The sequence below is a fragment of the Papilio polytes genome, unplaced genomic scaffold (assembly GCF_000836215.1).
Source record: "Papilio polytes unplaced genomic scaffold, Ppol_1.0 DF824135.1, whole genome shotgun sequence".
NCBI lineage: Eukaryota > Metazoa > Arthropoda > Insecta > Lepidoptera > Papilionidae > Papilio > Papilio polytes.
The window spans coordinates 1,827,348-1,839,166 of NW_013525069.1; the positions used below are offsets into that span (position 1 = coordinate 1,827,348).

The 11,819-nt window shown below is 31.6% G+C and overlaps 1 protein-coding gene across 1 annotated transcript in view; it reads left to right on the forward strand.

Moving 5' to 3' along the window:
- Window positions 1-10,105, forward strand: part of LOC106099292 (neuronal acetylcholine receptor subunit alpha-7-like) — a 74,755-nt gene extending 64,650 nt beyond the window's left edge. The window contains exons 5-12 of the mRNA XM_013277795.1: window positions 2,264-2,444; window positions 3,909-3,984; window positions 4,073-4,267; window positions 5,417-5,503; window positions 8,053-8,162; window positions 8,429-8,655; window positions 9,061-9,261; window positions 9,541-10,105. Coding sequence (XP_013133249.1) covers window positions 2,264-2,444; window positions 3,909-3,984; window positions 4,073-4,267; window positions 5,417-5,503; window positions 8,053-8,162; window positions 8,429-8,655; window positions 9,061-9,261; window positions 9,541-9,625 — 1,162 coding nt within the window. The 3' untranslated portion in view covers window positions 9,626-10,105. The remainder of the gene's footprint in view (window positions 1-2,263; window positions 2,445-3,908; window positions 3,985-4,072; window positions 4,268-5,416; window positions 5,504-8,052; window positions 8,163-8,428; window positions 8,656-9,060; window positions 9,262-9,540) is intronic.
- Window positions 10,106-11,819: the final 1,714 nt, after the last annotated feature.

An 11,819-nucleotide genomic window follows, 5' to 3' on the forward strand; every position in this document is an offset into this window, starting at 1 on the left:
ATTTTGTTTTGTTTTTAGTGCCTTTTGTTTTGTTTTTCGTGTATTTTGTTTGGAAGTCGGTTTTGTTTTTTTATTAAAAAGTTTATTTATTATTACATTTATTCATTTTTTTCCATTACTTTTATTAATATTTTAAGTTATGCTAAATATAATAACACTACAAAATGTTTAAGCGATTGTAGCTTTTAAAGTGGAACACCGCCATTTGCCCTGACTGTACATGTCTACCATTCATGAATACATTCAACACGAGAAAGTACGGACACTTGTAGTGAATTTGCGGCGAAATCTTTTCGCCCCTTTTCAATTGTTAATGTTCGGATTTTGTCAAACGATGTTTTACGTTCGGGATTTCCTTTTGTGTTCGTAAATAATTTGTTTTCACATCTTTGGTTTAACACTAGTAAAGTTTTTCTAGATGGTACTTCCTCGTTGGTCAAGCGTTTGATGTAATTTGTTAGAGTTTTCAGTTTATACAAAGATTTCTTGTAACTAAATTAAATGACTAATAAGGTTCTTCGTACAGAAGGCTACTTATAGACTCTAAGCAACTTACGTGGTACACAACACGCCACTGACATTATTTTCTTTCGACGACGCCAATCGCTTGCTACCTTGTTGAGATCCAGTTTTGTAGTCTTTATTGGGAAGTGTGTGTGTTGTGAGTAATTTTTTTTTGTAAGATTCTCTGATAGATAGGAGTGTTGCGTCCTTATTTTTAAATGTTCATTATGTTCTAATTTTGAATCAAATAAATTCAAATATTATAAGTATAAAAGGCGATAGAAATCATTGACTTAAAGGGAAGTTTAACGGATTAGTAAATCTTGTGACCAAAACAATGCAATCTAGAACCCAGTTTTAAACGGAGTTCGCAGACCAACTAAATGCGGTGTAAATGTTCTTGTATTTTCAGTTTGCAGACCACAGAGGGCGCTACTGTCGACGAAGAATTTCAAACACGACTTTTTGTACCAACTATTTACAGCCACAAACATGTGCTTTGTTTTCATTGTTTCGACATCTCTGGATTAGTTTAGTTTACCAACTGAAATAAATAAAGAAAACGTTTTTTTTTTAAATAGATATTTAAACTATCTTATAAAATATTTTCTTTTATTTTTTAAAAGCACTTACTGGTATTTTTAATGCATGTATAAATTACATTCTGTATATATTTCATTTTTCTTTTTAAAATTTATAATAACTACTAAAGATGTTTTTAATTTTTTTTAATGTGACAACACAGTAGGTGAGGATTATCTCTTAAAAATCCTACTTGTGTTGCCATATAACAGATAAATATACATGGTACGCTTGCCGCTGATTTGAATTACCACAATCATCGTTTCGCTTTTCAGATGTTAAATTTTAAAAACAAACATTATTGTTTTTTTTTAATTAAAAGAGAAACAATATGTACAAATCTGTAAAAGCGAAGGGATGATATCTTTGGTTGTCGATGGTAAATAAATTTTATTTTATTATTTAAAATTTTACCATAAAATTTGCCATTGATTTTGCAGAATAAACCGTCCCTGATAAAACCTTAACAGTACTAAAATAAAAATAAAATAAATCGCTTCAGATTTTTTTCTGCTTTAACCTTATATTAAAAAAATAACATTTATCTTAAAAAATGCATTTCTTTATATCACAACTTCTTTGTATTCACAATCTTTTATATATATTAATTCATTTTGCGCTAATCTTATCATAAAATAAACATAATATTAAACATATTGTAAATATATGCTTTGATCATTGTTAAAATCTTAATTAAAAAGATTACGAATTTTCCACTAAATAAAAATTCCTTATTGATTAAAGAAAGCTTTCAAAGTTTTATTTACGATTTTATGGGACTGTGCGGATTTACTTAATTCATTCGTAGGGCGGGCGCTAATTCTTTTTACAACATTCTAAGCTTAAAGCTTTCTGGGGAAAGTTTAATTAAATCCAAAGAATACAATCCGATAGACTATTAAATTCGATTGTTGAAAACAACAAAGCAAACAAATACATTTCGTATTAATAGTAATTTAATTGCTATTAATTTCACAAAATAATATTGACATACTTTAGGGTATCTTACATAGTAGAGACAGTCAAAGAAGTTGACTAAATTCTATATTACTTAAAAGTAACTTTGATGCCACGAAGTTATTTATTATATTGACTACGATTCGATCGATATGTAATCGTTATATCGTTCGATTTGTTATAATAATGATACTGGATGAGGTATTTCTTATTGGTATAGTGCTGACGAGGGTTTTGACGGGACGTACCAGACGAACGTGGTGGTCAGAAGCAACGGCAGTTGCCTGTACGTGCCCCCGGGCATTTTCAAGAGCACATGCAAGATAGACATCACTTGGTTCCCCTTCGACGACCAGCATTGTGACATGAAGTTCGGTAGTTGGACATATGACGGCAACCAGGTATAGCCTCTTGGTCAGATTCCATACTTTAACTTCATCTAACTGCTACACTTAGAGTTACTAACAGAGACCCTTATAATAACTCTTAAGGTATAGACTTTATGTGCAGCAGTAAGAATCTAAACCAAGACGCTTCATAAATACGAAATTAATAAACAATTTAAATTACAATATGATAAATTTCAAATGTAATTTATGATTTAATTACTCTAATCTTTGGCAAGAATTTTAATTAAAATTCAATTACTAGAGCCATCTGGCGTTGATTTAATACTTCAACTTAAGAGTATTTCATAATGTTCAAAATAAAAAGTTTCTTGAGCTAATATTTTTGTTACTATTTCTACTTCAGTAGTAATCTTATTAAAGTTTTAACATCTTTTCTTCCAATATGGATTTTTAGAAATTTCAAACACTCAACTGCAACGATATAGAAAGGCATTAAGGTTGGTCGCCCATAGTAACTTTTATAGCTACGCATACGCTTCGTGGTTGCTCGACTTAATACTCGCTCATGAGTCATAGACAGACTGTAGTTTCAAGTGCAGAATTTCACACTATAGCTTTAAATTTCGAATACGATGATTGTTATTCTATCGCGTCTGCTTCGCTCCGGAAGTCGCTGTGGACGACCGTCTTAATGAAACGATAGGGATAAGGGAACCATGTGAGAAACCTGAAGGATACTAGTATCCTTAAAGTTTTGTATGTACTATTTTGCATGGTGCAATAACATTCTATATACTTTAGCACTGTTTACTGAAGTATACATCACTATGTTGCCATACGGATACGCCTTAAAACTTACGAAGTTACAAATATAATAGTTTAAAATCATTTCCTAATAAATAGATTTAGTAAATTTCAATATATCCTTTGTATAATGTAAAGCTTATACGCAAAAAATTGAATATGAATCGAAAGATTGTTTTGTAAAATAAAAACATTTCGTAAAGGCTTTACAGCATTTTTCTTTCACTCTTTTAGCTACAATTGTTGTTTTTTTTAATCAATAACATTAGCAATTGGAATGATTTAAAAAAAAGTTTATGTGTGGCTATAATATGAACGTACACTTATTGTGTTGAAGTGGATAATGTTAAAAATGTACTTAGTTAAAAATTTAATTGCCGTCACCAAAGTAAGTATTTGCATGAGTTTAGATAAATTTTTTAGTTGTAAAATCGTGTACTGGAAAATTTAAAATAACACCAAAAATTCCATACAGATTATGATAATTTTGTTCCGGCGTATTTTCCGTATCGTGGCAGAATATAGGTTACAAACTGTGCATGCCGATTATCCAGCATTGACCTGCACTATTTAATAATTATTCTCACATTTTCCAAACGCTTGAGAGAAATCCGGATTACCTAACGTAGTATTTTTCGCATGATTTTTTTTTAGAATATCAGTTTTATTTACGTCCATTCGCGTTTTTTAACACTGTGTTTAATCTGACAGTTGGATCTGGTGCTCAAAGATGAATCTGGAGGTGACTTATCAGATTTTATAACGAACGGAGAATGGTATTTAATAGGCAAGTATATTCAACAATTATTATATCAACAAGATTTTAATAGTTATTAGCATTTTTATTAGTATAAACTTCTATAATTACGTTGTAGGGATGCCTGGAAAGAAGAATACAATAACGTACGCGTGTTGTCCTGAACCCTACGTCGATGTCACCTTTACTATTATGATACGCCGGAGAACGTTGTACTATTTCTTCAACTTAATAGTTCCGTGTGTACTCATCTCATCAATGGCGCTCCTCGGATTCACTCTGCCACCGGATTCGGGAGAGAAATTAACACTCGGTCAGTTGTTTTTACTATCTTCTACCATGTTACCTTCATCTGTATCTCTTACTGATTCTTCCATGTTCATAGATTATTGGTTATGTTTTTTACCTACAAATTAACCAGGTGCAATACATTAAATACAGTAGACTTTGTCTCTCAGATGCTATTAACTAGAAATATTTTGTGAAAAATTTTAAAATTTTTTTATTCACCGTTCATGCTAACTCGGTATCAACTTTTCAATATGAATAGCGGGAGTTTTCGATATTTTCATGCTAAATCGAAGCTATTTCTCCTGGAAGTCACTATTTAATGGAAATGTGCTTTAGAATTTCAAATGCCGTATCTGACGCTCGCATAAATAAAACTAGGACTTGAGTTATGCGAAGGGGAAATGTAAAAGGTAGATAGAGTTTTAGGAGACAGTTTTTTTTTCCTAACATGGTTGTATTTATTAGCCTCGTCGTCGTCAATTTTAACAAAAAATAATAGCGAGCCATTGTCCTGCTTAATTAAATTTTTAGCCAACCAAGTAAAAGAAAATTATTTCTCCGGGTTCTTGTAATTTCGAGTGTAGTCATTTTCTTGTTTCACTTTTTGGTGATCACAAAATTCATTTTGATTTATGATTTTGTTTGTGCCGACAGGTGTTACGATTTTATTATCGTTAACAGTTTTTCTCAACCTGGTAGCTGAAAAGATGCCTACAACATCGGATGCCATTCCCCTGATAGGTATTTTAAAAGTAAACCAGCAAGAAATGCACGTGATAACTTTAGTTTCTTAGGATTCCACAAGGATGCGATCTTGGACCATTTTTGTTTGTCTAATTTTTGAGTGTTATTTTAATGTGATAAAGGGTTTTTGAGAGATATTTTTCAATGTGAAAGCATCTTGCACTGCAAATCGAAAAGCTAGATTTTTTTCTAGAGTTTGTTTTCACTGTTCCCGTCTTTGTTAGTGAATTCCTATCCTCCCTAGAAAATAGAAAGCGTAGGTAAGTGATTTGGTCATAGATACATTTACGTTAGAGTTCATTGTTCAATGAAATCACAACACATTGCGTTCCCAAAAGACAAAAGCCAGTTTCCACGGAGAGTTGTGTTGGATGAAACGAAGTCGGGGTCATGCATCCAGTAGGGTTAACACTGTGTTTGATTTCAGGAGTCACTATACTACTATCGCTGACGGTGTTCCTCAACTTGGTAGCTGAGACCCTGCCGCAGGTCTCCGACGCCATTCCCCTGTTAGGTACACTACCCACACCTGACCATCAACCGATCCTACTGTCTCCGATTTATTTTCTGTTTTCTCACTTCATTTTTATCACCTATCTTTATTTTCATTCTATCTGATTTTCTTGTTTATAACTTCAATATTTTAAAACATTACAAGGAGTAAATTAAGTATATTAACAACTCTTTGAACTAAATAATTTAATTTAATATTTAAACTCCTAAAAATAACACATAACTTACACTATATTGTGCTTATAGTAATGCTTTGTTCTCAGTATTGCGATAACACATTCTTCATGTATTCGTTTTTACATTGACGCTGGAATCGATATCGTGTTACTTTACTTATACATATATCTCTGTTATAAAACATTTCTGCCAACATTTGTTACTATTAACAATTTCATTGTAACTTAAATTTAATGATTTCAAAGTAAAGACACATATTTAATATTTACAATTTAAAAAAGTATAAATGTGAAGCATGGCATGAATTTCAAATATTCGGATTTCGTAATGCCTGAGTATATTAATGGAACCGCAAAGGTAAGTCCACAATTTTTTCAGCACTATGTTTCACAGTGATTTTCTTCTATCTTTTCAACGCCATAGGACACGCAATCGATTCCATGGTGCAAAGTATGTGTTATTTTTAATTTGAGTGTTAATGCTTTTTATCTATTTCTATGCCTTATTTACTGTTAAATCTGTCGCGCGATGTCCTAGATACTTGGAGGGTGGGTGGTGTAATATTAAAATCGTTTCTAAAATTATATTTATTGCGCATAAATAAGGTTATTAATAATTATGATTTTATATAAACTATAAAACTAGTATTTGCATGGTTACTCTGTTTTGTTTCGTTTATGTTTTCTCTTGAGCCCCCGTTACCAACTCAGCACACAAACAGGAAACGTCTTTGTCCAGAGTTGCGCTGTCATGCGGATGAAAATTTAGAGCTAAAGGTTATGCGATTGATTAGAACACTTTGTTTTTCATAGAATGTAATATTGATGTTTGCAGGTGTAACAATTCTCCTGTCGCAAACAGTTTTCTCTCTATTGGTGGGACACGTCATCACTAAAACCTCAGAGGCGATCCCCCTAATAGGTGAGAAACTCGCGTTTACAGCAAAAATGACTAGTAATAAACAAATTTCAATAAATAATTGTGAATAGCCTGATCTAAAGCAAACTGAGTGGATGGCTAACGAGGGATATTATTTACGCTCGAACATTTTATAAACAGAAAACAAAACTAAACAATATTCCTCTTGCCATTTATAAAATCTTATTTAAAATGAAATATTAAATAGAATGCAATTATCGCTTGAATGATTTAAATTCGAAGGACAGCATAGATTTTTTTCAAATTATGAAATGCAAATTCGTCTTGGAAATTCCTATGCTTCGGCATTTCTTCCTGCTCTGACAACACGTGATATAGACGTATTGCACTAGAAGCGCTATTCAAATCATATTTGCTCTAAATTTCTATTGAATCTCTAAATCTATTGAAAATACTCTTGATTACCATTTGATATTACTCTTGTAATGTGTTAAAATAAATCATTTCTTTTCTGCCTTCAGCCAGCTCTGTTCCTCCAAACAACTGTATCACTCTTTAGTTCCTTCATTCATTTGTCAAGTGCGCTCTTAATACATCTAATAAATTTGTGACTACTGACGTCATAAAGCATGTTAAATAGGACGAAGTAAATAAACTAAATAATTATTAACGCACAACTCTCCTAGTTTGAAATTTGTATAATGCTACCTAGGACTGGTTACGCTTGTAGTTATCTAAAAGGATGTGTTGAAGTTAAACAGCGATTGTAATCAACAAAGTGGATGCGGGTAGGGAGGGTCCAGTCTCCAAGTATCTCGCGAACATCGGCTCTAGCTACTTTGCCTGGTCTGTCTATAACTTTAAAATTTCACTCCAAAGTTCAACTTTACATCAAACTTGTCAAAGGACCGGTCTATTGATAATGAAGATAATGGATTAGTTAATACTTTTAATATAACCGTTCCTTTGTCAATGTGAACATTATCTCATACAACTGCATCTCTTTTTATATCTATTTCTTAAATTAATAATCAACATTTTAAGGTTCTTTTAAGTTGTAAAAGGTAATATTTAATTAAGAAGTATTTTTTGGATGACATTAACAAATGTTTTACTTAAAAATTAATACAATGCTTATATTTTGACGTGTTTGTGACTAATGTATGGATAATATTTTACATTCAACATCTACGTCAAATTATAGTAACACTGTGATTTTAATAACAATAGCATGAATAAAATAGAATGCATGAACGCTTTTGATGTTGTATTAAAATAGTGTAATAAAATGCTATTAAAAATCAAATTAAACATGTACCTAATTTTCTCCTTATTGAATTTACTTTTCACAATGATCATTTCGATTGTATTTAAGTAAATAATTTAATATACTTACCACTATATTTGACTATTGAGGTATTTTAGTTTATAGCTGTTGTTTTATTGATGATAAGCTTAGTAGGACATTTGTACAGCGAAATATTTGTGATGCAGGAACGTACTTCAATTGCATCATGTTTATGGTGGCTTCGTCAGTGGTGCTGACAGTGGTCGTACTGAATTACCATCATAGGACAGCTGATATACACGAGATGCCTCAATGGGTAAGAAATATTAAAATTGAGTAGTGTTCCATTGTAATCGTAAAGCCCAAAAAGTTATGTATTCCTAATGGATCATTTAGTTACATGTTAGGGAAACCATAAAAGTATTGAATTATTTTATTGTGTCATTTTTTACATCAAAACATTTACCATATTCAGCATCACAGGGCAGTTAAGAAGATTTTTCTCCATACAATTTTGTCACGGTTCATTTTACTCAAAAATAGAAATGATTACTAAATATTGAAGCTAACTGAATCCCACAGATAAAGACAGTATTCCTGCAATGGTTGCCATGGATCCTGAGGATGTCGAGGCCGGGGAAGAAGATAACTCGGAAGACGATAATGATGACGAACAGGATGAGGGAGTTGGAGTTAAAGGAGCGGTCATCAAAGTCGCTTCTGGCGAATGTTCTGGACATCGACGATGATTTCAGACATGCGCCACCGCCGCCCAATAGCACCGCGTCAACGGGGAACTTGGGGCCAGGGTAAAAATAAATAATAATCTTGAATGTGCGTTTATTTAAGTTAGGTTTAAGTTAACCGTTGTTAGCGCAATGAACTTGTAATCTAATTGAGGCGATGATGATGATGTTAGGCTAGTTTAAGTCTCTTCCTACCTACCTTAGTATTGATTTAAGTTATAAGTTGTTTTTTAACATAAATGTTTAAGTAATTTTCGAAGGCGCTTTAGAAAAGCTATCAGATAAAATTGTTAGAGAAAATGCTGCCATTATCTATTACTAGAGTAGAATACTTTTCTTCTTTTAAAACATGATACATTTTAAAACACGTACACAACAAAAGCTAGATAAGCGCTCTCGATGTACAAAGGGAAATAAAGTTAGCAAAGTTAAAATCGATACAACTGGCAACTGGCTTTGTTAAACCAGGTGTTCGATATTCCGCACGGACTTCCGGCGATCGTTCGTGCGCCCATCCACCATGGAAGACGTGGGTGGGCTGGGCAGCCACCACCGCGAGTTACACCTCATCCTGAGGGAGCTGCAGTTCATCACAGCTAGGATGAAGAAGGCTGATGAAGAAGCTGAACTTATTAGTGATTGGAAATTCGCCGCGATGGTTGTTGATAGGTATGTAGTTTAACATGAAATTAAACGATTTTTAATTTTATATCTAGCTTTATTTAGTTTAAGAAGCAATAAATTAGCTTTTTTAATTAATTACAAAATCTAACTAAAGTCCATGTGGTCAATTTGAAAATGAAAATAGTTTTGTTAGAAAGTAATATTAAGTTTAAACAGACTGTTTTCAATTTTTTTGATAGAATTAGACAAATCCTAAAAACTTTGGACAAAGTTTGCTACTTCAAGAATCATGCGCCATTTTTTCACACATCTGCTTGTCACCAGGTTTTGCCTGTTCGTGTTCACTCTGTTCACAATCATCGCGACGGTCGCCGTGCTGCTCTCCGCGCCGCATATTATAGTGCAGTGAGCAAACCGGACAAACTCAAGTACGAGAGAACTAATTTTACTATAATTATAATTATTTATTTATATACTATCTTATAACGTGGTTCAAACGCACACGTCATCATTAACTCTGTCTAAAGACGTTAAAAATAAGAATTGTAATCGTTTACATAGCCTAGTTAAGTCCAGCATAATTATTGAAAAATGTGATGTTGACTAGAAAATGTTATACAGATAAATGTTGATTATAATTTGTTAAAGATTATAATTATAATGATAATTGAGATTAAATGTATAATAAAAATGGTTTTGTTAACGCTGGAAGATAATGACTAAGTAGGGTATGTTTTTGAGGGAATTGGATTGAATTTTCAAACGAATGATACCGTAAATACTGAATAGAAACTGAATAGTTAATTTTACATGTAGAAAATATTATATAAGCTAATTTATTCGTTCTCATTAAGTTGTTTTAACATAATATTTTTTTTACAAAAGCAAAATGAGGGATCACTAACGTCGAAACGCCTTAGGGTATTAAGTGCTGTATATATTGTATCCAATATCTCTCACAATATTTGACTTTCTGTTTAAAAGAACATTAATTTTAATTAATCGGTTCATTGTTTATATAGGACCATTCAAAACCATTAAAACTTTACCTAAGGCCGGGAATTGTTTATGGAATTGATGTAAAGTCAACAATTAAAAGGAACCAAATTAAATATAGATAAATAAAGTATATAGAAACTTTAAATATACAAATAAATGTATGAATGGATAAAATAAATGATGTATTCTTTAATCAGTTAATCATTTATTTATGATTAAATAAAAAAACATCGTGTATTCCATGTTTAGATTAAGAGAATCTGTTACATTTATAACGGAAAATAATTGTAATTAAATATCGTTATTAATTAACCATTCGAGGTATACATCCTAGAGTAGTAAATGAAGTTACGCGATTTTTGGTCTTAAATGTTAGTTGAAAAATATATAAAAAAACGAAAGTACAGCGTGGTAATTTCCAAAATAAATCTAAAACAACCATCTACGCAATTTTCTTCTTCGTTTGAACGTAATTCATATCCTGCTTTCTGAATATGCTCTTTTAGAGTTTGCACACGGAGTCAATCTACACCTCTAATAGTTATAATAAAAATTGCTTAAAGTTCCGACGTGACGTAACTTGTGTAGTTACCCTTTAGCACTTATGTAGTTCTAGGTATATCTTAACCTTTAAAGAGTTCATATTTCTCACATCTTTGTCTATGTCCGTTCCTCAACTTCGCTCTTAGGTGTCGTGTTAGACTAGTGAATGTCGTGTCCGTAAATTATAGTCTATCGAAAATTAATAAAATAATTAGAGTAAGGGGTTCGGAGGCTCACCAATAATAGTAATTAAATAGGATTATTATCTCGATGTGTTCTCTCGGATGCGAATCGATTTTTCATTTTCAAGAATCGATTATGTTTTGTTTTGATTCGACTGTGCGTTTGACTTTTCTTTGTGATCTAAATTGATGTTTTCAATGTAATGTTTTGTAAGTTAAGTATTGATTTGTTAATTAAAGATACGTTTTTTGATGTAATTTATTTGAAAGTGGACTAATTTTGTTGGATACTAAAATAATATTTCTTAACTCCTAGATGCTGGAATGCATCAGCAATCATTTTAGGTTATTTTGATTGTTTTATTAATTAGAAGGGCATATCTAAAATTGTACTTTTCATTCGAAATTGGTTACTAAAACGAAAATTGTAAAATCAATTGACATGTTTTAACTAGATTTGTTAGTGCCAAAAAATAGGATTTATAATAACGTGTTACGTTGGATTTTTAGGGTTATAAATAGAGGATAAAGTTAAGAATTTTATTGTAAAATAAATATAAAAAAACGAACTAGACTCTTTGTTAAAAATTACGAACGGAACATTGTACCGTAACTATCAGGGCTTATCAGCCAATTAAATAAATAATAACTATTTTAATTAAAGTAAAAATAAAAATATATTAACGAGAGGTTGTGAAACAATTTAGGAAGCCGAGAGTTTCGGTGCAATGTTAAATAAATTATACAAATAAAATTGTAGAACAAGTCTACTTTAAAATAAAATAAATAAATACCCACCTGGAACCAGGTTAGTGTAATATGTACAAATCTAACAAAATCATTTAATATTTTTTCGCTGCATTTTTAGTTTCGGACATA